General features: G+C 62.2%; 1 protein-coding gene and 1 long non-coding RNA gene across 3 annotated transcripts in view; one reads left to right on the top strand and one right to left on the bottom strand.

Moving 5' to 3' along the window:
• Positions 1-1,044, top strand: part of LOC311431600 — a 20,466-nt gene extending 19,422 nt beyond the window's left edge. For both annotated transcript variants that reach the window (XR_014689546.1, XR_014689547.1), the window contains exon 4: positions 650-1,044. This is a non-coding gene — a long non-coding RNA (uncharacterized lncRNA). The remainder of the gene's footprint in view (positions 1-649) is intronic.
• EPPK1 (epiplakin 1) lies at positions 1,031-26,352 on the bottom strand (the record flags this gene model as incomplete). Its single annotated transcript, XM_084509304.1, has 2 exons — positions 26,134-26,352; positions 1,031-24,394 (listed from the first exon to the last, which is right to left on the bottom strand). The coding sequence occupies exons 1-2, from the start codon at positions 26,281-26,283 to the stop codon at positions 1,031-1,033; spliced, it is 23,514 nt and encodes a 7,837-aa protein (XP_084365430.1). The 5' UTR covers positions 26,284-26,352.

Below are 26,352 nucleotides of genomic sequence, written 5' to 3'. Positions count from 1 at the left end.
GGTGGCCAAGAAGGCCAACGGCATCCTGGCTTGTATCAGAAACAGTGTGACCAGCAGGGCTAGGGAGGTGATCGTCCCCCTGTACTCAGCTCTGGTGAGGCCGCACCTCGAGTACTGTGTTCAGTTTTGGGCCCCTCGCTACAAGAAGGACATCGAGGTGCTTGAGCGGGTGCAGAGAAGGGCGACGAAGCTGGTGAGGGGCCTGGAGAACAAGTCCTACGAGGAGCGGCTGAGGGAGCTGGGCTTGTTCAGCCTGGAGAAGAGGAGGCTCAGGGGTGACCTTATTGCTCTTTACAGATACCTTAAAGGAGGCTGTAGAGAGGTGGGGGTTGGCCTGTTCTCCCACGTGCCTGGTGACAGGACGAGGGGGAATGGGCTTAAGTTGAGCCAGGGGAGTTTTAGGCTAGATGTTAGGAAGAACTTCTTTACAGAAAGGGTTGTGAGGCATTGGAACAGGCTGCCCAGGGAAGTGGTGGAGTCACCATCCCTGGAAGTCTTCAAAAGACGCTTAGATGTAGAGCTTAGGGATATGGTTTAGTGGAGGGCTGTTAGCGTTAGGTTGGAGGTTGGACTCGATGACCTTGAGGTCTCTTCCAACCTAGAAAATTCTGTGATTCTGTGATTCTGTGATTCTGTGATTCTGTGAAAGAAAGAATAAAATTTCATTTCTCATTACACCTAATACAAAGACATCCTTATATCTAAAGAAATATAAAGGAAAAAGTACAACATCTTGCACCAAAATGACTGGACATAAGCCAGGCTGATTCATGAATTCCAGTTAAATTATAGAAGACAATGGATTAAAAAGCTATAAAGTAATGCTCAGATGAGTCACGTAAATACCGTAACTGCTGTACAAACATTACAAAACATGAAAGAGAAGAAGGAAATACTCTACAAATAATAAAAAAAGAAAAAAGAATATATTAAAAAAATGAAAAAAATGCCAGCAGCAAAACAAGTCCCAACAAAGAAAAAATTCATCACCAATGAAATAACACGGAAAAAAAAGTAGAGGGTTTTATGATTAATTAGAGAAAATATTAAGGAAATAAAGATTAGAGTCTGGGTCAAGAACACAGCGGCGCAGGAGCTGCATGTAGGTGAGGTTCTCGTGCGTGTTGGGGTCGAAGAAGCCCTTGGTGTCGTCGCTGGGGTCGGAGAGGATCTGGTTCATCTCCTGGTCAAAGTAGCCGCGCTTGTAGGCAGCTTCGACGGGGAGGCGGTGGCTGTGCACGGGGTCGATGATGCCGCCGGTGGCGATCTGGGCCTCGAGCAGGCGGATGCCGTGCTCCTTGACGATGAGCTCCTTCTTCATGGCCTGGAAGAGGGAGATCTGGTCGCCGCTGTAGGGGTCGGTGTAGCCCGTCACGGCCCTCTCGGCCGACAGCAGCTTCTCGTGCAGCTCGCTGCCCACCAGCCCGGACGACACGGCCTCGTCCACGGAGAGCTTCTGGTTGCTGAGCGGGTCGACGAGGAAGCCGGTGGCAGCCTGCGCCTCCAGCAGCACCAGGGCCGTGCCCTGCCTCAGGATGCCCTTCCACATGGCCTGGTAGATGCTCATCTTCTCCATCTTGGCCGGCTCGGCCTTGGACGGCACCAGCACGCCGGCGATGCAGCCCGTGCCGTCCAGGTAGCGCTTGACGGAGGCCATTTCCGTCACCTGCTGCACCGTCTTGGAGCCCTGCACCAGGTCGGCCAGCGTGTCCTTGTCGATGATGCCCGAGTCCAGCAGGTCCGAGGCGGTCACCTGCCGCCTGAGGCCCGTGAATTTCACCTTGCTGCTCTGCTCCACCGCCTCCTGGATGAGGACGCTGAGGAGCCTCGCCAGCTCGTCCAGCGCCAGGCTGCCGTCGCGCACCTTCCCCAGCAGCTCCTGCCTCTTCGCCTCGCAGACGTACTTGGAGAAGAGGAGCTCCCACAGGGAGACCTTCCTGCCGTGGAAGCCGCCCGCCGAGACCTCGACGCTGTGGGACGTCAGGGCCCGCTCCAGCTCCAGCTCCCGCTCGCGCTCGCGCTCGCGCTCCCGCCGGGAGCCCGCGGCCTCGCCGTTCTCAGCCGGCGCCGGCGCCGGGGCCTCCCGCTGCGTCGGCTTGCGGGCCAGGGCGGCGCCGTGGCCCTGGCCCTCGGCCCCGGTGATGATGGCGGTGAGGAGGGTGATCATCTCGGAGATGGCCAGCGTCCCCGCCTTGTACTTGCGCAGGAGGTCCTGGCGCCGGTGCTCGGGGATGTAGCGAGAGAAGAGGAGCTCCCAGACGGTGACGCTCTGGCCCTGGAAGAGCCCCACGCTGACGGTGGTGCGGGCAGCCTGCAGGGCTTTGCGGGCGTCCTCGCTCAGCTGGTAGAGCACCGAGCCCTTGTCCATCAGCTGCAGCATGAGCAGCCCCGTGTCCGGGTCGGGCACGCAGCGGCGCAGGAGCTGCATGTAGGTGAGGTTCTCGTGCGTGTTGGGGTCGAAGAAGCCCTTGGTGTCGTCGCTGGGGTCGGAGAGGATCTGGTTCATCTCCTGGTCAAAGTAGCCGCGCTTGTAGGCAGCTTCGACGGGGAGGCGGTGGCTGTGCACGGGGTCGATGATGCCGCCGGTGGCGATCTGGGCCTCGAGCAGGCGGATGCCGTGCTCCTTGACGATGAGCTCCTTCTTCATGGCCTGGAAGAGGGAGATCTGGTCGCCGCTGTAGGGGTCGGTGTAGCCCGTCACGGCCCTCTCGGCCGACAGCAGCTTCTCGTGCAGCTCGCTGCCCACCAGCCCGGACGACACGGCCTCGTCCACGGAGAGCTTCTGGTTGCTGAGCGGGTCGACGAGGAAGCCGGTGGCAGCCTGCGCCTCCAGCAGCACCAGGGCCGTGCCCTGCCTCAGGATGCCCTTCCACATGGCCTGGTAGATGCTCATCTTCTCCATCTTGGCCGGCTCGGCCTTGGACGGCACCAGCACGCCGGCGATGCAGCCCGTGCCGTCCAGGTAGCGCTTGACGGAGGCCATTTCCGTCACCTGCTGCACCGTCTTGGAGCCCTGCACCAGGTCGGCCAGCGTGTCCTTGTCGATGATGCCCGAGTCCAGCAGGTCCGAGGCGGTCACCTGCCGCCTGAGGCCCGTGAATTTCACCTTGCTGCTCTGCTCCACCGCCTCCTGGATGAGGACGCTGAGGAGCCTCGCCAGCTCGTCCAGCGCCAGGCTGCCGTCGCGCACCTTCCCCAGCAGCTCCTGCCTCTTCGCCTCGCAGACGTACCTGGAGAAGAGGAGCTCCCACAGGGAGACCTTCCTGCCGTGGAAGCCGCCCGCCGAGACCTCGACGCTGTGGGACGTCAGGGCCCGCTCCAGCTCCAGCTCCCGCTCGCGCTCCTGCTCCCGCTCGCGCTCACGCTCCCGCCGGGAGCCCGCGGCCTCGCCGTTCTCAGCCGGCGCCGGGGCCTCCCGCTGCGTCGGCTTGCGGGCCAGGGCGGCGCCGTGGCCCTGGCCCTCGGCCCCGGTGATGATGGCGGTGAGGAGGGTGATCATCTCGGAGATGGCCAGCGTCCCCGCCTTGTACTTGCGCAGGAGGTCCTGGCGCCGGTGCTCGGGGATGTAGCGAGAGAAGAGGAGCTCCCAGACGGTGACGCTCTGGCCCTGGAAGAGCCCCACGCTGACGGTGGTGCGGGCAGCCTGCAGGGCTTTGCGGGCGTCCTCGCTCAGCTGGTAGAGCACCGAGCCCTTGTCCATCAGCTGCAGCATGAGCAGCCCCGTGTCCGGGTCGGGCACGCAGCGGCGCAGGAGCTGCATGTAGGTGAGGTTCTCGTGCGTGTTGGGGTCGAAGAAGCCCTTGGTGTCGTCGCTGGGGTCGGAGAGGATCTGGTTCATCTCCTGGTCAAAGTAGCCGCGCTTGTAGGCAGCTTCGACGGGGAGGCGGTGGCTGTGCACGGGGTCGATGATGCCGCCGGTGGCGATCTGGGCCTCGAGCAGGCGGATGCCGTGCTCCTTGACGATGAGCTCCTTCTTCATGGCCTGGAAGAGGGAGATCTGGTCGCCGCTGTAGGGGTCGGTGTAGCCCGTCACGGCCCTCTCGGCCGACAGCAGCTTCTCGTGCAGCTCGCTGCCCACCAGCCCGGACGACACGGCCTCGTCCACGGAGAGCTTCTGGTTGCTGAGCGGGTCGACGAGGAAGCCGGTGGCAGCCTGCGCCTCCAGCAGCACCAGGGCCGTGCCCTGCCTCAGGATGCCCTTCCACATGGCCTGGTAGATGCTCATCTTCTCCATCTTGGCCGGCTCGGCCTTGGACGGCACCAGCACGCCGGCGATGCAGCCCGTGCCGTCCAGGTAGCGCTTGACGGAGGCCATTTCCGTCACCTGCTGCACCGTCTTGGAGCCCTGCACCAGGTCGGCCAGCGTGTCCTTGTCGATGATGCCCGAGTCCAGCAGGTCCGAGGCGGTCACCTGCCGCCTGAGGCCCGTGAATTTCACCTTGCTGCTCTGCTCCACCGCCTCCTGGATGAGGACGCTGAGGAGCCTCGCCAGCTCGTCCAGCGCCAGGCTGCCGTCGCGCACCTTCCCCAGCAGCTCCTGCCTCTTCGCCTCGCAGACGTACTTGGAGAAGAGGAGCTCCCACAGGGAGACCTTCCTGCCGTGGAAGCCGCCCGCCGAGACCTCGACGCTGTGGGACGTCAGGGCCCGCTCCAGCTCCAGCTCCCGCTCGCGCTCCTGCTCCCGCTCGCGCTCGCGCTCCCGCCGGGAGCCCGCGGCCTCGCCGTTCTCAGCCGGCGCCGGGGCCTCCCGCTGCGTCGGCTTGCGGGCCAGGGCGGCGCCGTGGCCCTGGCCCTCGGCCCCGGTGATGATGGCGGTGAGGAGGGTGATCATCTCGGAGATGGCCAGCGTCCCCGCCTTGTACTTGCGCAGGAGGTCCTGGCGCCGGTGCTCGGGGATGTAGCGAGAGAAGAGGAGCTCCCAGACGGTGACGCTCTGGCCCTGGAAGAGCCCCACGCTGACGGTGGTGCGGGCAGCCTGCAGGGCTTTGCGGGCGTCCTCGCTCAGCTGGTAGAGCACCGAGCCCTTGTCCATCAGCTGCAGCATGAGCAGCCCCGTGTCCGGGTCGGGCACGCAGCGGCGCAGGAGCTGCATGTAGGTGAGGTTCTCGTGCGTGTTGGGGTCGAAGAAGCCCTTGGTGTCGTCGCTGGGGTCGGAGAGGATCTGGTTCATCTCCTGGTCAAAGTAGCCGCGCTTGTAGGCAGCTTCGACGGGGAGGCGGTGGCTGTGCACGGGGTCGATGATGCCGCCGGTGGCGATCTGGGCCTCGAGCAGGCGGATGCCGTGCTCCTTGACGATGAGCTCCTTCTTCATGGCCTGGAAGAGGGAGATCTGGTCGCCGCTGTAGGGGTCGGTGTAGCCCGTCACGGCCCTCTCGGCCGACAGCAGCTTCTCGTGCAGCTCGCTGCCCACCAGCCCGGACGACACGGCCTCGTCCACGGAGAGCTTCTGGTTGCTGAGCGGGTCGACGAGGAAGCCGGTGGCAGCCTGCGCCTCCAGCAGCACCAGGGCCGTGCCCTGCCTCAGGATGCCCTTCCACATGGCCTGGTAGATGCTCATCTTCTCCATCTTGGCCGGCTCGGCCTTGGACGGCACCAGCACGCCGGCGATGCAGCCCGTGCCGTCCAGGTAGCGCTTGACGGAGGCCATTTCCGTCACCTGCTGCACCGTCTTGGAGCCCTGCACCAGGTCGGCCAGCGTGTCCTTGTCGATGATGCCCGAGTCCAGCAGGTCCGAGGCGGTCACCTGCCGCCTGAGGCCCGTGAATTTCACCTTGCTGCTCTGCTCCACCGCCTCCTGGATGAGGACGCTGAGGAGCCTCGCCAGCTCGTCCAGCGCCAGGCTGCCGTCGCGCACCTTCCCCAGCAGCTCCTGCCTCTTCGCCTCGCAGACGTACTTGGAGAAGAGGAGCTCCCACAGGGAGACCTTCCTGCCGTGGAAGCCGCCCGCCGAGACCTCGACGCTGTGGGACGTCAGGGCCCGCTCCAGCTCCAGCTCCCGCTCGCGCTCCTGCTCCCGCTCGCGCTCGCGCTCCCGCCGGGAGCCCGCGGCCTCGCCGTTCTCAGCCGGCGCCGGGGCCTCCCGCTGCGTCGGCTTGCGGGCCAGGGCGGCGCCGTGGCCCTGGCCCTCGGCCCCGGTGATGATGGCGGTGAGGAGGGTGATCATCTCGGAGATGGCCAGCATCCCCGCCTTGTACTTGCGCAGGAGGTCCTGGCGCCGGTGCTCGGGGATGTAGCGAGAGAAGAGGAGCTCCCAGACGGTGACGCTCTGGCCCTGGAAGAGCCCCACGCTGACGGTGGTGCGGGCAGCCTGCAGGGCTTTGCGGGCGTCCTCGCTCAGCTGGTAGAGCACCGAGCCCTTGTCCATCAGCTGCAGCATGAGCAGCCCCGTGTCCGGGTCGGGCACGCAGCGGCGCAGGAGCTGCATGTAGGTGAGGTTCTCGTGCGTGTTGGGGTCGAAGAAGCCCTTGGTGTCGTCGCTGGGGTCGGAGAGGATCTGGTTCATCTCCTGGTCAAAGTAGCCGCGCTTGTAGGCAGCTTCGACGGGGAGGCGGTGGCTGTGCACGGGGTCGATGATGCCGCCGGTGGCGATCTGGGCCTCGAGCAGGCGGATGCCGTGCTCCTTGACGATGAGCTCCTTCTTCATGGCCTGGAAGAGGGAGATCTGGTCGCCGCTGTAGGGGTCGGTGTAGCCCGTCACGGCCCTCTCGGCCGACAGCAGCTTCTCGTGCAGCTCGCTGCCCACCAGCCCGGACGACACGGCCTCGTCCACGGAGAGCTTCTGGTTGCTGAGCGGGTCGACGAGGAAGCCGGTGGCAGCCTGCGCCTCCAGCAGCACCAGGGCCGTGCCCTGCCTCAGGATGCCCTTCCACATGGCCTGGTAGATGCTCATCTTCTCCATCTTGGCCGGCTCGGCCTTGGACGGCACCAGCACGCCGGCGATGCAGCCCGTGCCGTCCAGGTAGCGCTTGACGGAGGCCATTTCCGTCACCTGCTGCACCGTCTTGGAGCCCTGCACCAGGTCGGCCAGCGTGTCCTTGTCGATGATGCCCGAGTCCAGCAGGTCCGAGGCGGTCACCTGCCGCCTGAGGCCCGTGAATTTCACCTTGCTGCTCTGCTCCACCGCCTCCTGGATGAGGACGCTGAGGAGCCTCGCCAGCTCGTCCAGCGCCAGGCTGCCGTCGCGCACCTTCCCCAGCAGCTCCTGCCTCTTCGCCTCGCAGACGTACTTGGAGAAGAGGAGCTCCCACAGGGAGACCTTCCTGCCGTGGAAGCCGCCCGCCGAGACCTCGACGCTGTGGGACGTCAGGGCCCGCTCCAGCTCCAGCTCCCGCTCGCGCTCCTGCTCCCGCTCGCGCTCGCGCTCCCGCCGGGAGCCCGCGGCCTCGCCGTTCTCAGCCGGCGCCGGGGCCTCCCGCTGCGTCGGCTTGCGGGCCAGGGCGGCGCCGTGGCCCTGGCCCTCGGCCCCGGTGATGATGGCGGTGAGGAGGGTGATCATCTCGGAGATGGCCAGCGTCCCCGCCTTGTACTTGCGCAGGAGGTCCTGGCGCCGGTGCTCGGGGATGTAGCGAGAGAAGAGGAGCTCCCAGACGGTGACGCTCTGGCCCTGGAAGAGCCCCACGCTGACGGTGGTGCGGGCAGCCTGCAGGGCTTTGCGGGCGTCCTCGCTCAGCTGGTAGAGCACCGAGCCCTTGTCCATCAGCTGCAGCATGAGCAGCCCCGTGTCCGGGTCGGGCACGCAGCGGCGCAGGAGCTGCATGTAGGTGAGGTTCTCGTGCGTGTTGGGGTCGAAGAAGCCCTTGGTGTCGTCGCTGGGGTCGGAGAGGATCTGGTTCATCTCCTGGTCAAAGTAGCCGCGCTTGTAGGCAGCTTCGACGGGGAGGCGGTGGCTGTGCACGGGGTCGATGATGCCGCCGGTGGCGATCTGGGCCTCGAGCAGGCGGATGCCGTGCTCCTTGACGATGAGCTCCTTCTTCATGGCCTGGAAGAGGGAGATCTGGTCGCCGCTGTAGGGGTCGGTGTAGCCCGTCACGGCCCTCTCGGCCGACAGCAGCTTCTCGTGCAGCTCGCTGCCCACCAGCCCGGACGACACGGCCTCGTCCACGGAGAGCTTCTGGTTGCTGAGCGGGTCGACGAGGAAGCCGGTGGCAGCCTGCGCCTCCAGCAGCACCAGGGCCGTGCCCTGCCTCAGGATGCCCTTCCACATGGCCTGGTAGATGCTCATCTTCTCCATCTTGGCCGGCTCGGCCTTGGACGGCACCAGCACGCCGGCGATGCAGCCCGTGCCGTCCAGGTAGCGCTTGACGGAGGCCATTTCCGTCACCTGCTGCACCGTCTTGGAGCCCTGCACCAGGTCGGCCAGCGTGTCCTTGTCGATGATGCCCGAGTCCAGCAGGTCCGAGGCGGTCACCTGCCGCCTGAGGCCCGTGAATTTCACCTTGCTGCTCTGCTCCACCGCCTCCTGGATGAGGACGCTGAGGAGCCTCGCCAGCTCGTCCAGCGCCAGGCTGCCGTCGCGCACCTTCCCCAGCAGCTCCTGCCTCTTCGCCTCGCAGACGTACTTGGAGAAGAGGAGCTCCCACAGGGAGACCTTCCTGCCGTGGAAGCCGCCCGCCGAGACCTCGACGCTGTGGGACGTCAGGGCCCGCTCCAGCTCCAGCTCCCGCTCGCGCTCGCGCTCGCGCTCCCGCCGGGAGCCCGCGGCCTCGCCGTTCTCAGCCGGCGCCGGCGCCGGGGCCTCCCGCTGCGTCGGCTTGCGGGCCAGGGCGGCGCCGTGGCCCTGGCCCTCGGCCCCGGTGATGATGGCGGTGAGGAGGGTGATCATCTCGGAGATGGCCAGCGTCCCCGCCTTGTACTTGCGCAGGAGGTCCTGGCGCCGGTGCTCGGGGATGTAGCGAGAGAAGAGGAGCTCCCAGACGGTGACGCTCTGGCCCTGGAAGAGCCCCACGCTGACGGTGGTGCGGGCAGCCTGCAGGGCTTTGCGGGCGTCCTCGCTCAGCTGGTAGAGCACCGAGCCCTTGTCCATCAGCTGCAGCATGAGCAGCCCCGTGTCCGGGTCGGGCACGCAGCGGCGCAGGAGCTGCATGTAGGTGAGGTTCTCGTGCGTGTTGGGGTCGAAGAAGCCCTTGGTGTCGTCGCTGGGGTCGGAGAGGATCTGGTTCATCTCCTGGTCAAAGTAGCCGCGCTTGTAGGCAGCTTCGACGGGGAGGCGGTGGCTGTGCACGGGGTCGATGATGCCGCCGGTGGCGATCTGGGCCTCGAGCAGGCGGATGCCGTGCTCCTTGACGATGAGCTCCTTCTTCATGGCCTGGAAGAGGGAGATCTGGTCGCCGCTGTAGGGGTCGGTGTAGCCCGTCACGGCCCTCTCGGCCGACAGCAGCTTCTCGTGCAGCTCGCTGCCCACCAGCCCGGACGACACGGCCTCGTCCACGGAGAGCTTCTGGTTGCTGAGCGGGTCGACGAGGAAGCCGGTGGCAGCCTGCGCCTCCAGCAGCACCAGGGCCGTGCCCTGCCTCAGGATGCCCTTCCACATGGCCTGGTAGATGCTCATCTTCTCCATCTTGGCCGGCTCGGCCTTGGACGGCACCAGCACGCCGGCGATGCAGCCCGTGCCGTCCAGGTAGCGCTTGACGGAGGCCATTTCCGTCACCTGCTGCACCGTCTTGGAGCCCTGCACCAGGTCGGCCAGCGTGTCCTTGTCGATGATGCCCGAGTCCAGCAGGTCCGAGGCGGTCACCTGCCGCCTGAGGCCCGTGAATTTCACCTTGCTGCTCTGCTCCACCGCCTCCTGGATGAGGACGCTGAGGAGCCTCGCCAGCTCGTCCAGCGCCAGGCTGCCGTCGCGCACCTTCCCCAGCAGCTCCTGCCTCTTCGCCTCGCAGACGTACTTGGAGAAGAGGAGCTCCCACAGGGAGACCTTCCTGCCGTGGAAGCCGCCCGCCGAGACCTCGACGCTGTGGGACGTCAGGGCCCGCTCCAGCTCCAGCTCCCGCTCGCGCTCCTGCTCCCGCTCGCGCTCGCGCTCCTGCCGGGAGCCCGCGGCCTCGCCGTTCTCAGCCGGCGCCGGGGCCGGGGCCTCCCGCTGCGTCGGCTTGCGGGCCAGGGCGGCGCCGTGGCCCTGGCCCTCGGCCCCGGTGATGATGGCGGTGAGGAGGGTGATCATCTCGGAGATGGCCAGCGTCCCCGCCTTGTACTTGCGCAGGAGGTCCTGGCGCCGGTGCTCGGGGATGTAGCGAGAGAAGAGGAGCTCCCAGACGGTGACGCTCTGGCCCTGGAAGAGCCCCACGCTGACGGTGGTGCGGGCAGCCTGCAGGGCTTTGCGGGCGTCCTCGCTCAGCTGGTAGAGCACCGAGCCCTTGTCCATCAGCTGCAGCATGAGCAGCCCCGTGTCCGGGTCGGGCACGCAGCGGCGCAGGAGCTGCATGTAGGTGAGGTTCTCGTGCGTGTTGGGGTCGAAGAAGCCCTTGGTGTCGTCGCTGGGGTCGGAGAGGATCTGGTTCATCTCCTGGTCAAAGTAGCCGCGCTTGTAGGCAGCTTCGACGGGGAGGCGGTGGCTGTGCACGGGGTCGATGATGCCGCCGGTGGCGATCTGGGCCTCGAGCAGGCGGATGCCGTGCTCCTTGACGATGAGCTCCTTCTTCATGGCCTGGAAGAGGGAGATCTGGTCGCCGCTGTAGGGGTCGGTGTAGCCCGTCACGGACCTCTCGGCCGACAGCAGCTTCTCGTGCAGCTCGCTGCCCACCAGCCCGGACGACACGGCCTCGTCCACGGAGAGCTTCTGGTTGCTGAGCGGGTCGACGAGGAAGCCGGTGGCAGCCTGCGCCTCCAGCAGCACCAGGGCCGTGCCCTGCCTCAGGATGCCCTTCCACATGGCCTGGTAGATGCTCATCTTCTCCATCTTGGCCGGCTCGGCCTTGGACGGCACCAGCACGCCGGCGATGCAGCCCGTGCCGTCCAGGTAGCGCTTGACGGAGGCCATTTCCGTCACCTGCTGCACCGTCTTGGAGCCCTGCACCAGGTCGGCCAGCGTGTCCTTGTCGATGATGCCCGAGTCCAGCAGGTCCGAGGCGGTCACCTGCCGCCTGAGGCCCGTGAATTTCACCTTGCTGCTCTGCTCCACCGCCTCCTGGATGAGGACGCTGAGGAGCCTCGCCAGCTCGTCCAGCGCCAGGCTGCCGTCGCGCACCTTCCCCAGCAGCTCCTGCCTCTTCGCCTCGCAGACGTACTTGGAGAAGAGGAGCTCCCACAGGGAGACCTTCCTGCCGTGGAAGCCGCCCGCCGAGACCTCGACGCTGTGGGACGTCAGGGCCCGCTCCAGCTCCAGCTCCCGCTCGCGCTCCTGCTCCCGCTCGCGCTCGCGCTCCCGCCGGGAGCCCGCGGCCTCGCCGTTCTCAGCCGGCGCCGGGGCCGGGGCCTCCCGCTGCGTCGGCTTGCGGGCCAGGGCGGCGCCGTGGCCCTGGCCCTCGGCCCCGGTGATGATGGCGGTGAGGAGGGTGATCATCTCGGAGATGGCCAGCGTCCCCGCCTTGTACTTGCGCAGGAGGTCCTGGCGCCGGTGCTCGGGGATGTAGCGAGAGAAGAGGAGCTCCCAGACGGTGACGCTCTGGCCCTGGAAGAGCCCCACGCTGACGGTGGTGCGGGCAGCCTGCAGGGCTTTGCGGGCGTCCTCGCTCAGCTGGTAGAGCACCGAGCCCTTGTCCATCAGCTGCAGCATGAGCAGCCCCGTGTCCGGGTCGGGCACGCAGCGGCGCAGGAGCTGCATGTAGGTGAGGTTCTCGTGCGTGTTGGGGTCGAAGAAGCCCTTGGTGTCGTCGCTGGGGTCGGAGAGGATCTGGTTCATCTCCTGGTCAAAGTAGCCGCGCTTGTAGGCAGCTTTGACGGGGAGGCGGTGGCTGTGCACGGGGTCGATGATGCCGCCGGTGGCGATCTGGGCCTCGAGCAGGCGGATGCCGTGCTCCTTGACGATGAGCTCCTTCTTCATGGCCTGGAAGAGGGAGATCTGGTCGCCGCTGTAGGGGTCGGTGTAGCCCGTCACGGCCCTCTCGGCCGACAGCAGCTTCTCGTGCAGCTCGCTGCCCACCAGCCCGGACGACACGGCCTCGTCCACGGAGAGCTTCTGGTTGCTGAGCGGGTCGACGAGGAAGCCGGTGGCAGCCTGCGCCTCCAGCAGCACCAGGGCCGTGCCCTGCCTCAGGATGCCCTTCCACATGGCCTGGTAGATGCTCATCTTCTCCATCTTGGCCGGCTCGGCCTTGGACGGCACCAGCACGCCGGCGATGCAGCCCGTGCCGTCCAGGTAGCGCTTGACGGAGGCCATTTCCGTCACCTGCTGCACCGTCTTGGAGCCCTGCACCAGGTCGGCCAGCGTGTCCTTGTCGATGATGCCCGAGTCCAGCAGGTCCGAGGCGGTCACCTGCCGCCTGAGGCCCGTGAATTTCACCTTGCTGCTCTGCTCCACCGCCTCCTGGATGAGGACGCTGAGGAGCCTCGCCAGCTCGTCCAGCGCCAGGCTGCCGTCGCGCACCTTCCCCAGCAGCTCCTGCCTCTTCGCCTCGCAGACGTACTTGGAGAAGAGGAGCTCCCACAGGGAGACCTTCCTGCCGTGGAAGCCGCCCGCCGAGACCTCGACGCTGTGGGACGTCAGGGCCCGCTCCAGCTCCAGCTCCTGCTCGCGCTCCTGCTCCCGCTCGCGCTCGCGCTCCTGCCGGGAGCCCGCGGCCTCGCCGTTCTCAGCCGGCGCCGGGGCCGGGGCCTCCCGCTGCGTCGGCTTGCGGGCCAGGGCGGCGCCGTGGCCCTGGCCCTCGGCCCCGGTGATGATGGCGGTGAGGAGGGTGATCATCTCGGAGATGGCCAGCGTCCCCGCCTTGTACTTGCGCAGGAGGTCCTGGCGCCGGTGCTCGGGGATGTAGCGAGAGAAGAGGAGCTCCCAGACGGTGACGCTCTGGCCCTGGAAGAGCCCCACGCTGACGGTGGTGCGGGCAGCCTGCAGGGCTTTGCGGGCGTCCTCGCTCAGCTGGTAGAGCACCGAGCCCTTGTCCATCAGCTGCAGCATGAGCAGCCCCGTGTCCGGGTCGGGCACGCAGCGGCGCAGGAGCTGCATGTAGGTGAGGTTCTCGTGCGTGTTGGGGTCGAAGAAGCCCTTGGTGTCGTCGCTGGGGTCGGAGAGGATCTGGTTCATCTCCTGGTCAAAGTAGCCGCGCTTGTAGGCAGCTTCGACGGGGAGGCGGTGGCTGTGCACGGGGTCGATGATGCCGCCGGTGGCGATCTGGGCCTCGAGCAGGCGGATGCCGTGCTCCTTGACGATGAGCTCCTTCTTCATGGCCTGGAAGAGGGAGATCTGGTCGCCGCTGTAGGGGTCGGTGTAGCCCGTCACGGCCCTCTCGGCCGACAGCAGCTTCTCGTGCAGCTCGCTGCCCACCAGCCCGGACGACACGGCCTCGTCCACGGAGAGCTTCTGGTTGCTGAGCGGGTCGACGAGGAAGCCGGTGGCAGCCTGCGCCTCCAGCAGCACCAGGGCCGTGCCCTGCCTCAGGATGCCCTTCCACATGGCCTGGTAGATGCTCATCTTCTCCATCTTGGCCGGCTCGGCCTTGGACGGCACCAGCACGCCGGCGATGCAGCCCGTGCCGTCCAGGTAGCGCTTGACGGAGGCCATTTCCGTCACCTGCTGCACCGTCTTGGAGCCCTGCACCAGGTCGGCCAGCGTGTCCTTGTCGATGATGCCCGAGTCCAGCAGGTCCGAGGCGGTCACCTGCCGCCTGAGGCCCGTGAATTTCACCTTGCTGCTCTGCTCCACCGCCTCCTGGATGAGGACGCTGAGGAGCCTCGCCAGCTCGTCCAGCGCCAGGCTGCCGTCGCGCACCTTCCCCAGCAGCTCCTGCCTCTTCGCCTCGCAGACGTACTTGGAGAAGAGGAGCTCCCACAGGGAGACCTTCCTGCCGTGGAAGCCGCCCGCCGAGACCTCGACGCTGTGGGACGTCAGGGCCCGCTCCAGCTCCAGCTCCCGCTTGCGCTCCTGCTCCCGCTCGCGCTCGCGCTCCCGCCGGGAGCCCGCGGCCTCGCCGTTCTCAGCCGGCGCCGGGGCCGGGGCCTCCCGCTGCGTCGGCTTGCGGGCCAGGGCGGCGCCGTGGCCCTGGCCCTCGGCCCCGGTGATGATGGCGGTGAGGAGGGTGATCATCTCGGAGATGGCCAGCGTCCCCGCCTTGTACTTGCGCAGGAGGTCCTGGCGCCGGTGCTCGGGGATGTAGCGAGAGAAGAGGAGCTCCCAGACGGTGACGCTCTGGCCCTGGAAGAGCCCCACGCTGACGGTGGTGCGGGCAGCCTGCAGGGCTTTGCGGGCGTCCTCGCTCAGCTGGTAGAGCACCGAGCCCTTGTCCATCAGCTGCAGCATGAGCAGCCCCGTGTCCGGGTCGGGCACGCAGCGGCGCAGGAGCTGCATGTAGGTGAGGTTCTCGTGCGTGTTGGGGTCGAAGAAGCCCTTGGTGTCGTCGCTGGGGTCGGAGAGGATCTGGTTCATCTCCTGGTCAAAGTAGCCGCGCTTGTAGGCAGCTTTGACGGGGAGGCGGTGGCTGTGCACGGGGTCGATGATGCCGCCGGTGGCGATCTGGGCCTCGAGCAGGCGGATGCCGTGCTCCTTGACGATGAGCTCCTTCTTCATGGCCTGGAAGAGGGAGATCTGGTCGCCGCTGTAGGGGTCGGTGTAGCCCGTCACGGCCCTCTCGGCCGACAGCAGCTTCTCGTGCAGCTCGCTGCCCACCAGCCCGGACGACACGGCCTCGTCCACGGAGAGCTTCTGGTTGCTGAGCGGGTCGACGAGGAAGCCGGTGGCAGCCTGCGCCTCCAGCAGCACCAGGGCCGTGCCCTGCCTCAGGATGCCCTTCCACATGGCCTGGTAGATGCTCATCTTCTCCATCTTGGCCGGCTCGGCCTTGGACGGCACCAGCACGCCGGCGATGCAGCCCGTGCCGTCCAGGTAGCGCTTGACGGAGGCCATTTCCGTCACCTGCTGCACCGTCTTGGAGCCCTGCACCAGGTCGGCCAGCGTGTCCTTGTCGATGATGCCCGAGTCCAGCAGGTCCGAGGCGGTCACCTGCCGCCTGAGGCCCGTGAATTTCACCTTGCTGCTCTGCTCCACCGCCTCCTGGATGAGGACGCTGAGGAGCCTCGCCAGCTCGTCCAGCGCCAGGCTGCCGTCGCGCACCTTCCCCAGCAGCTCCTGCCTCTTCGCCTCGCAGACGTACTTGGAGAAGAGGAGCTCCCACAGGGAGACCTTCCTGCCGTGGAAGCCGCCCGCCGAGACCTCGACGCTGTGGGACGTCAGGGCCCGCTCCAGCTCCAGCTCCTGCTCGCGCTCCTGCTCCCGCTCGCGCTCGCGCTCCTGCCGGGAGCCCGCGGCCTCGCCGTTCTCAGCCGGCGCCGGGGCCGGGGCCTCCCGCTGCGTCGGCTTGCGGGCCAGGGCGGCGCCGTGGCCCTGGCCCTCGGCCCCGGTGATGATGGCGGTGAGGAGGGTGATCATCTCGGAGATGGCCAGCGTCCCCGCCTTGTACTTGCGCAGGAGGTCCTGGCGCCGGTGCTCGGGGATGTAGCGAGAGAAGAGGAGCTCCCAGACGGTGACGCTCTGGCCCTGGAAGAGCCCCACGCTGACGGTGGTGCGGGCAGCCTGCAGGGCTTTGCGGGCGTCCTCGCTCAGCTGGTAGAGCACCGAGCCCTTGTCCATCAGCTGCAGCATGAGCAGCCCCGTGTCCGGGTCGGGCACGCAGCGGCGCAGGAGCTGCATGTAGGTGAGGTTCTCGTGCGTGTTGGGGTCGAAGAAGCCCTTGGTGTCGTCGCTGGGGTCGGAGAGGATCTGGTTCATCTCCTGGTCAAAGTAGCCGCGCTTGTAGGCAGCTTCGACGGGGAGGCGGTGGCTGTGCACGGGGTCGATGATGCCGCCGGTGGCGATCTGGGCCTCGAGCAGGCGGATGCCGTGCTCCTTGACGATGAGCTCCTTCTTCATGGCCTGGAAGAGGGAGATCTGGTCGCCGCTGTAGGGGTCGGTGTAGCCCGTCACGGCCCTCTCGGCCGACAGCAGCTTCTCGTGCAGCTCGCTGCCCACCAGCCCGGACGACACGGCCTCGTCCACGGAGAGCTTCTGGTTGCTGAGCGGGTCGACGAGGAAGCCGGTGGCAGCCTGCGCCTCCAGCAGCACCAGGGCCGTGCCCTGCCTCAGGATGCCCTTCCACATGGCCTGGTAGATGCTCATCTTCTCCATCTTGGCCGGCTCGGCCTTGGACGGCACCAGCACGCCGGCGATGCAGCCCGTGCCGTCCAGGTAGCGCTTGACGGAGGCCATTTCCGTCACCTGCTGCACCGTCTTGGAGCCCTGCACCAGGTCGGCCAGCGTGTCCTTGTCGATGATGCCCGAGTCCAGCAGGTCCGAGGCGGTCACCTGCCGCCTGAGGCCCGTGAATTTCACCTTGCTGCTCTGCTCCACCGCCTCCTGGATGAGGACGCTGAGGAGCCTCGCCAGCTCGTCCAGCGCCAGGCTGCCGTCGCGCACCTTCCCCAGCAGCTCCTGCCTCTTCGCCTCGCAGACGTACTTGGAGAAGAGGAGCTCCCACAGGGAGACCTTCCTGCCGTGGAAGCCGCCCGCCGAGACCTCGACGCTGTGGGACGTCAGGGCCCGCTCCAGCTCCAGCTCCCGCTTGCGCTCCTGCTCCCGCTCGCGCTCGCGCTCCCGCCGGGAGCCCGCGGCCTCGCCGTTCTCAGCCGGCGCCGGGGCCGGGGCCTCCCGCTGCGTCGGCTTGCGGGCCAGGGCGGCGCCGTGGCCCTGGCCCTCGGCCCCGGTGATGATGGCGGTGAGGAGGGTGATCATCTCGGAGATGGCCAGCGTCCCCGCCTTGTACTTGCGCAGGAGGTCCTGGCGCCGGTGCTCGGGGATGTAGCGAGAGAAGAGGAGCTCCCAGACGGTGACGCTCTGGCCCTGGAAGAGCCCCACGCTGACGGTGGTGCGGGCAGCCTGCAGGGCTTTGCGGGCGTCCTCGCTCAGCTGGTAGAGCACCGAGCCCTTGTCCATCAGCTGCAGCATGAGCAGCCCCGTGTCCGGGTCGGGCACGCAGCGGCGCAGGAGCTGCATGTAGGTGAGGTTCTCGTGCGTGTTGGGGTCGAAGAAGCCCTTGGTGTCGTCGCTGGGGTCGGAGAGGATCTGGTTCATCTCCTGGTCAAAGTAGCCGCGCTTGTAGGCAGCTTCGACGGGGAGGCGGTGGCTGTGCACGGGGTCGATGATGCCGCCGGTGGCGATCTGGGCCTCGAGCAGGCGGATGCCGTGCTCCTTGACGATGAGCTCCTTCTTCATGGCCTGGAAGAGTGACATCTTCTGTCCTGTGCAGGGGTGTGTGTAGCCAGTCACAGCTTTTTCTGCACAAAGAAGTTTCTTCTGTAATTCACTGCCCACGAGTCCTGATGTGACAGCTTCATCCACAGATATCTTTTTATTCTTGACTGGGTCTATGATGAAGCCTGTGGCAGCCTGTGCCTCTAGCAGCACTAGTGCTGTCCCTGGCCTCAGGATGCCCTTCCACATGGCCTGGTAGATGCTCATCTTCTCCATCTTGGCCGGGTCGGCCTTGGACGGCACAAGCACACCAGCAATGCTTCCAGTTCCCTCAAGGTATCTTCTCACATTATCCATTTGCGCTATTTCTTGTGCTGTTTCTTTTCCTTCCTGGAGTTTCTGCATAGTTTCTTCTGTGATTATCTCTGCACTGAGAAGTTCTGATGCTGTAATTTGTTGTCTTATTCCTTGGAACCAAACATCACTTCTGTCCTCCTCTTTTTCTTTAATGATATTTAGTATTGTTTCAATGATTCTTTGTATAATGTGGTGGGATTCCTCTTTATATTTTTTCACCAGTTCTTTTCTTTTCTCTTCTGTGATATACTCAGAACAGAGAAGTTCCCAGAGTGATAATTCATTCCCTTTGTATTTTCCAACAGACACTTGTACCTTTGTTGATATTAGGGCTTGTTTTGTTTGCTCATCAATGTAGAAATAGTCATCTTCCTTCTCCATGACCTGCAGCAGGTACAGTCCAGTATCTCTGTCTTTGGAACATCTTTGCAGGAGCTGACTGTAACTTATTTTCTCATGAGTATTTGGATCTATGAAACCTTTGCAGCCATGATCTGGATCAGAAAGTAGGAGAAACATATCGCCATCCAAGTAGCCCCTCCGGTATGCCACATTCACAGGGATGCGGTGGCTGTGCACAGGGTCAATGATGCCACCAGTGGCAATCTGGGCCTCAAGCAGGCGGGTGCCATGCTCCTTGATTATTATCTTACTCATTATGGCCTGGAAGAGGGATATTTTAGTGCCTGTCTGGGGATCTGCATATCCTGTCACGGCTTTCTCTGCTGACAGGAGCTTCTCGTGCAACTCGCTGCCCACCAACTTTGCCAAGACGGCCTCGTCCACGGAGAGCTTCTTATTTGTCAGTGGATCAACAATGAAGCCGGTGGCAGCCTGCGCCTCCAGCAGCCCCAGTGCACATTGCTCTGAGAGCAGGCCCCTCTTCAGGGCCTGGTAGATACTCATTGTCTCTTTCCTTGATGGAAGTAGAACTCCTGCAATGCATCCGGTGCCATCCAGGTACCTTTTTACAGTGTCCTTCTTTGTGAGGCTATGAAGTGAGAGACTTCCGTCCTGCAGCTGATCCAGAGTCTTCTTGTCAATTATCTCGGAGTTAAACAATTCTGACACTGACACCTCACCTCGGAGTCCTTTGACCTTGAGGGCTTCTGCTTTTTGCTCCGTATCCTCAATTGTTTTGAGGATGAGAGCTATAAGGTTTTCCAGAGTTAGTGTTTTACATTTATATTGCTTCACTAGTTCTTTCCTTTTCTGCTCAGAGATGTAATGGGAACAGAGAATTTCCCAGACAGAAACTGTTTGGTCCTTGAATTTTCCAACTGTCACTTTAATGGGCTTTGAGTGCAAAACCTGTTTTGTCAATTCATCTATGTAGAAGTACCTTCCCCCTTCTTGGACAACTTGTAGCATGTACAACCCAGTCTCTGAATCTTGGACACATCTCTCCAGGAGCTGCATGTAGGTGAGGTTCTCATGCGTGTTGGGGTCGAAGAAGCCCTTGGTGTCATCGCTGGGGTCGGAGAGGATCCGGTTCATCTCCTCATCGAAGTAGCCGCGCTTGTAGGCCACTTCCACGGGGAGGCGGTGGCTGTGCACGGGGTCAATGATGCCGCCGGTGGCGATCTGGGCCTCGAGCAGGCGGATGCCGTGGCTCTTCACTATTAGTCCTTGGTTCATGGCTTCAAAGAGGGACATTGGTGCTTTTGTGTAGGGGTCAATGTAGCCTGTCACAGCTCTTTCTGCACAGAGTAGCTTTTCAAAAATCTCACACCCAATTAGACCTGCCTTAAATGCTTCCTCCACTGAAAATTTCTTGTTTTTCTCTGGGTCAATGATGTAGCCAGTAGCAGCCTGTGCCTCCAGCAACACCAGTGCTGTCCCCGGCCTCAGAATGCCCTTCCTCATGGCCTGGTAGATGCTCATCTTCTCATTGCTTGGCTGTATAAGGACCCCTGCTATGAAATTGCTGCCCTCCAAGTATCTGCGGACAGAGTCCATTTCAGTGACTTCTTTAACTGTTTTCTTCCCCTGGTTGAGCTCATCAAGGGTTTTTTTGTCTATCAGTTGAGATTGGAAGAGATCACTGGCAGACACTCTTTTCCGCAGACCTTTGAATGCAAACTTCTTTCCCTGCACCTCAGTTTCTTTGATGATTTTCATGACAATCATTATGATTTCATGCAGCACTTCAGTATTTTCATCTTTGTACTTTTGCACCAGCTCTCTTCTTTTGCTGTCTGAGATGTATTCAGAGTTGAGAAGGTCCCAGACTGACACTGTCTGTCCTTTGAACCGTCCTATGTTGACACAGACAGTCACAGATTTCAGCATCTCCATGGTTTGTTCATCCACATAGAACATTGCATTTTCCGACAGGGGAAGGAACCAGAGGCCTGTCTCAGCCTCATAAATGCACCTGTCCTTCAGCTGCTGGTAGGTCATGTTCTCCTTTGTATTTGGATCAAAAAAGATTTTGGTGCTGTCATTCAGCTGAGTGAGGTTTTGGTTTAAGTCTTCATCATAGAAGCCATACCTGTATGCAGCCTGGAGTGGAAGGTGATGATGGTGAATAGGATCGATGACTCCTCCTGTGGCCAGCTGGGCCTCTAGCAAAGGAATGGCTTCACCCAGAGGAATGAGCTCTTTCCTGACCGCCTGGCACAGGGAGATGGAGCTCCCTGTGTAGGGGTCTGTGTAGCCACTCACTGCCCTCTCAGCTAGGAGAAGCTTCTCAGTGAGCTCCTCACCAACAACAGCTGCTCTCACAGCATCCCTCACGCTGAGTCTCTGGTTTGTTGCTGGGTCAGTTAGGTACCCTGTGGCTGCCTGAGCTTCCAGCAGCTTCAGAGCAGCCCCAGGGAGGAGGAGATTGTTTTTCATGGCATTGTAAAAACTCATCTTCTTTTTGGATGCCTGTATGATTACCCCGGCTATGCTGCCTGTGCCCTGCAAGTACCTCTTCACACTCTCCATTTCAGCCACTTCCTCGGGAGTTCTTATGCCCTGAGCTAGTTCTTCAAACATCTTCTCAGTAATGATGCCAGCCTCCAGCAACCAGACTGCGGGGACACTTCCCTGCAAGCCCTGGAAGGTGATGTGGGTGCAGGCTTTCATCTCCATCTCCCTTACCAGTCTGAGCACAAGAGCTACCAACTGCTGCAGTGACAGTTCCTTAGCACGGAACCTCTCCACAAAGTCACTCCTCTGCTCGTCAGTGAAATACCCAGAGTGGATTAGCTCCCAGAGGGAGACCCCTTTTTCCTTCACCATAGTTTCCTTGAAAAGCTGTTGGATTTGTTCATCTGTGTAGACAGGAACTGCTGTCTGTGGTAGAGGCAGCAAGTGGAAGCCAGAGATCTCGTCCTTCTGGCAGCGCTCAATGAGCTCAGCGTAGGTCACGGTCTCTTTGCTGTCTGGGACACAGAAGGCTCTGTTGTTGTCACTGGGCTTAGAAAGGGCCTTGCTTGTGTCCTCATCCAGGCACCCTCGCTTTTGGGCAGCTTCTATGGGGAGATGGTGGCCACATGTTGGGTCAATGATGCCTCCTGTAGCCATCTGCACCTCCATCAGCTGCATGGCCTGTTTGTCAGTGATCAGGCCCTTCTTCATAGCCTGGAAGAGAGGTATCTTCTTGCCTGTGAAAGGATCCTTATAGCCTGACACAGCCCCTTCTGCTTGCTGTAGCTTCTCATGGACTTCTGGCCCAATGACTCCTTCCTTGACGGCGTCATCCACGCAGAGTTTCTGGTTGTTCACTGGGTCAATGATAAAGCCTGTGGCAGCCTGGGCCTCTAGGAGTGGTAGGGCTACTCCAGGTACCATGATGTTCTGTTTCATGGCCTCATAAATGCTTATCCTCTGGTTTGATGGCTGGAGTACAATCCCGCCGATGCTGCCAGAGCCATAGAGGTATCTTCTGACAGAGTCCATGCGCAGGACTTCCTCTGGTGTGACGGATCCCTCCAACACCTTCTCAAACAGGGCCCTGTCAATGATGCCCGTTTCCATCAGGTGATAAGCGCTGATGCTGCCTCTCATGGCTGGGAACTTGATGGGGGCCCATTTTTTGATTTCCTCCTCTAGCATGATCCGGATTTGCTCCAGGGTGAGCTTCCTCAGCCGGTAGTGGTTGAAGATCTCTCGGCGCCTCCCCTCGCTGAAGTACTCGGAGTTTAGCAGGTCCCACACTGAGACCTTCTCCCCGCGTAAGCGCCCAAACCTGACAGGCATCCAGGAGTTCCTGAACAGCTGCCTGGTGGCGTCATCAATGAACTGGCGTTTCCTGCTGTTCAGAGGAAGGAGGCAGAGCCCGGTGGACGGCTCTGTGATGCACTTCTCTTTCAGCTGCAGGTAGGTGAGGTTCTCGTGCGTGTTGGGGTCGAAGAAGCCCTTGGTGTCATCGCTGGGGTCAGAAAGGATTACATTCATCTTCTTGTCGAAGTAGCCCCGCTTGTAGGCCACCTCCACGGGGATGCGGTGGCTATTGACAGGGTCGATGATGCCTCCGGTGGCAATCTGGGCCTCGAGCAGGCGGATAGCGTGCTCCTTGACGATGAGCTCCTTCTTCATGGCCTGGAAGAGGGAGATCTTGGTCCCTGAGTAAGGATCTCTGTAGCCAGTGACTGATTTCTCTGCAGTCAGTAGCTTGTCATAAACATCTGGACCAATGACATTTGCTTGTAAAGCCTCATCTACAGAATAGCTTTTGTTGGCAGCTGGGTCAATGATAAATCCGGTGGCAGCCTGTGCCTCCAGGAGGATCAGTGATGTTCCTGGCCGTAAAAATCCTTTCCTCTTTGCCTGGTAGATGCTCATCTTCTCCTGGGAGTCAGGAAGCAGCAACCCAGCAATGCTACCCGTCCCTTGCAGGTACTTCTTGACAGTGTCCATGCTGACAACTTCTTTGGCTGATGTTTCTCCTTCCTTCAGTTTCTTAAACAAATCTTTGTTGATGATTTCAGAGCTCAGGAGCTGGTCAGCTGTCACGCGACCCCTCAGTCCTTCAAAGGTGACATTGGCAGTGGAAGCCATTTCTTCAATGGTGACACTGACTGCCTTGGCCAACTGTTGCATAGAGAGCGTCCCTGCAAGGTACTGCTGGGTGAGAGCAGCTCTTTGCTCACTCTGGATGTAGTCTGAGAAGAGGAGTTTCCAGAGAGACACTGATTTTCCTTTGAATTTACCTAAAGTAATGGGTACCTTTGTGTTTTCCAGAGCCGTTTGGGTCTTGTGGTCAAAGAAGACGGGGGTTCCCTTGGGTCCTTCTCCACTGTCTCCACTAAGTGGCAGCAGGAGGAGCCCTGTGTTGGGATCAGTGACACATCGCTTTAGCAGGTCTGCATAGGTCAGCTTCTCCTTGGAGTTGGGGTCAAAGAACCCTTTCAGTTCATCAGCAGGACTGGAGAGGAGCTGTCTTGTGGTCTCATCCAAGTATCCCCACTTGCAAGCTGTCTCTGTGGGGACACGGAAGTGCCGGCCCGGAGCAATGATGCCCCCTGTAGCCATCTGAGCCTCCAGAAGGCAAATGCCGTGGTCCTTGGGGATGAAGGCCTTCCTGATGGCTTGGAACAGGGAGAGCATTTCCCCAGTGTAGGGGTCCCTGTACCCAGTGATGGTCCTCTCAGCTGAAGACAGTTTCTCATGAAGCTCTGGGCCGATGAGGCCAGTCCTGACAGCCTCATCAACAGAGAAGGTTTTGTTCTTTATGGGGTCTGTCAGGCTGCCAGTGGAGGCCTGGACTTGCAGGAGTGTCAGAGCAGTGCCAGGCAGGAGGAGATGCTCTCTCAGGGCCTGGTAAAGGCTTTTCCGCTCACTGGAAGGCAGGACAACACCAGCGATGCTCCTTGTCCCACGCAGGAACTGCTGGACAGAGTCACTCTCTGCTACCTCCTGGGCAGAAACTCTTCCCTCCTCAAGACCTCTGAACGTGTCAGAGCTGATGATGCCAGCCTCCAGCAGATCCCTGCTGCTCACCCTTCCTCCTAGCCCTGCGAATGTGATTTGTAGGGGCAAGAGGAGGAAGCCTGAGGCTGGATCAACAACACACCTCTTTATAAGCTCCATGTAGGTGACCCTCTCCATAGTACTGGGGTCGAGGAACCCTTTGCTGTCCTCATTGCTGGGGTCAGAGAAGAGCTGCCTCATCTCTTCATCTAAATATCCCCTCTCACAGGCAACATCTGCTGGGAGCCGGCAGCCTGTGGCTGGGTCAATGACGCCTCCGGTTGCCATCTGGGCCTCTAGCAGCCGGGCTCCTTGCTCTCTCCCAACCAGGTCCTTCTGGATTGCCTGGTAGAGGGAGATTTTCTCTTCTGTGTAGGGATCCACAAAGCCAGTGGCAGCTTTCTCTGCAGAGAGCAGCTTCTCCTTCAGCTCCAGCCCCACCAACCCCAGGTGCACAGCTTCTGCTACGGAGACATGCCTGTTCTTCACCGGGTCAGCAATGAAGCCCATGGCTGCCTGGGCCTCCAGAAGAAAGAGCGCCGGATCCAAGCTCAGAAGATGCTCTCTGGTGGCATCATAAAAGCTCATTATCTTCTTCAAAGCCTCTACATACACTCCGGCAATGCTGCCAGGTACCTCTGAAGGCTCACTAGCAGCATCCATTGCTGCCACATCCCCGCCAGCTGCTTTCTGTTTGCAAGGCAGTGTGCCCTGGCAGCAGTGGTTTGTTCCTGGCACATCTTCCTGGTGAGAGATGGGGGCAGCGTGGCCATTCACTGCTGGCTTGCTCGCCATCCTTCCTCTGCGCACTCCTTCCACAGCTTTCTGCAGAGATGGGAGAGAGAATGGGAAAGCTCACTAAAAAATCAACTCCTTTATGCTTTGTGTGCTAAATTGGGGAAAAAGGGAAAAGAAATATCACACAGGCAGTGGGAAGTAACAGCCAAAAGTGGAGCACATTTGAGGCAGCGTGCTTGTCCCTGTCCCTGGCGTGCAGAGCCAGTCCTGCCAGAGACAAGCACACCACGGGTCCATACTGGATGCACTGGGACATCTTGATGTGCAAGAGAGACTGGGGCTCCACCTGTGGGGCCTGTGGGGCACTGGGCTGAGGCAGGTCCAGCTCCTGAGAGGAGAAAAGCCCCCACGAGCTGTAACGTGCATTTGGTCACCAGTCTGAGCAGGGCTTGCAGCTGTTTCGTGTGGCACTTCAAAGGCCAGGAGGGCAGCTGGTGTGGGGTGAAGCACCAGGCCAGGGCAAGAGCCCCAAGGAGGACCTGCACTCATCGGGGTGCTGCTGGACGCGGCAATGGGACAAACAAGCCCCGAGGCAGCACGAACGGCTGCAGCCTCTGCCAGGGGCCGGTGGTCAGCCTGGTCAGCAGGGGCGGGAGCAGCCCCAGCAGAACCCCAGAGGTCCTTTGGTGCTGTGGGGTGGGCTGTCTGCCCTGCCTGGTGTCGCTCAGACAGTGTGGGCAGAGGGGGCAGGAGGGAGCGGGGCGAAGGGAAGCAGCACAAGGAGAAGCTGGTGGGTGCCGCAGGCCACACTGGGAGCACATTAACCTGCAAGCCTGTGTGCACACTTGAAAAGCTGCTGGGCACGCTGGGATTGACCACAATATAGCCATTACACAGTCAAATAACGTGCCAGCAGGGAGCGGGAGGCTGTGCAAAACAGAGGGCTGGAGGGCGTGTGGAGAGCGACCTTTCACATGGGCGGATAGTGACAGGACGAGGGGGAACAGTTTTAAACTGAAAGAGAGGAACTTTAGATTAGACATTAGGAGGAAATTGTTTACTCAGAGGGTGGTGAGGCAGTGGAACCGGTTGCCCGGAGAAGCTGTGGATGTCCCTGGAAGTGCTCAAGGCCAGGCTGGATGGGGCTTTGAGCAACCTGGTCCCGTGGGAGGTGTCCCTGCCCATGGCAGGGGGGTGGAACTAGAGGACCTTTAAAGTCCCTTCCAACCCGAACCATGCTATGATTCTATGATTCTATCATTTCTTGCTAGGCTGGGGTTTTGCAGGGGTCTGGGAGCTGTGGTGAGGCACGGCCTGAGGGCCACACAGAGGAGCCTCAACGTCTGCAGCCTCTCACAGCTTCAGTCCCATGGCTGGGAGCCGGTTCTGCCACAGGATCGAGGCACGAGGGACCGAGCACAAAGCGCTGCAGCAGGCAGACAACAGCCTCTGGCCCGAGCTGGCGGGCTGCACTGCTCTGGGCTGCGAGGACACAGCTGGAGAGGGAATGGGAACGGGAACGGCAGCTCCTGGAGCCGTGCCCTGGGGCCCAGCACCCTTGCAGGCAGCAGTGGGGAGGAAGGCATGCCAGCCCCTGGGGAGCCGTGCCCTGTGCACCCGCTGCAGCGGTCGCACCAAGCGGGGACAGCGAGGACCGGCTGCGTCTCAGCACCAGGGAGTGGATCCTGCCCTCAGCTCACAGACCCACATCCACCAGAGTAAACACACCAAGAGCTCAGAGCAGTGTGCCGTGCCCTTCCAACAGGCTCTGCGCTCCCGGCTCTGTGCCCCTGTGCCCCCTCCAGCTCCTCCCGCTCCCCCAGCACCTTTGCCTCGCTCCTGGCCGTGCTCCAGGCTCCGTCCCCACAGGAAAGGTCCCAGCAGGCTCCGTCCGCCCGAGATGTCATCGCAGGCACTGCTGCACGGGCTCGGATCTGCCCAGGCAGTGCCGCCTGTTTGCAGGTTTGGGATTGCATCCAGCTGTGGCGCCGAGAGGTGGGGACGGCAGGAGGGACGGGCCGTCGGTGCTCCTGCCCCTGGGAAGG

Source organism: Aythya ferina, assembly GCF_964211825.1.
Source record: "Aythya ferina genome assembly, chromosome: 2".
Taxonomy (NCBI): Eukaryota; Metazoa; Chordata; class Aves; order Anseriformes; family Anatidae; genus Aythya; species Aythya ferina.
This window is presented reverse-complemented; position numbering and strand designations above follow the sequence as displayed.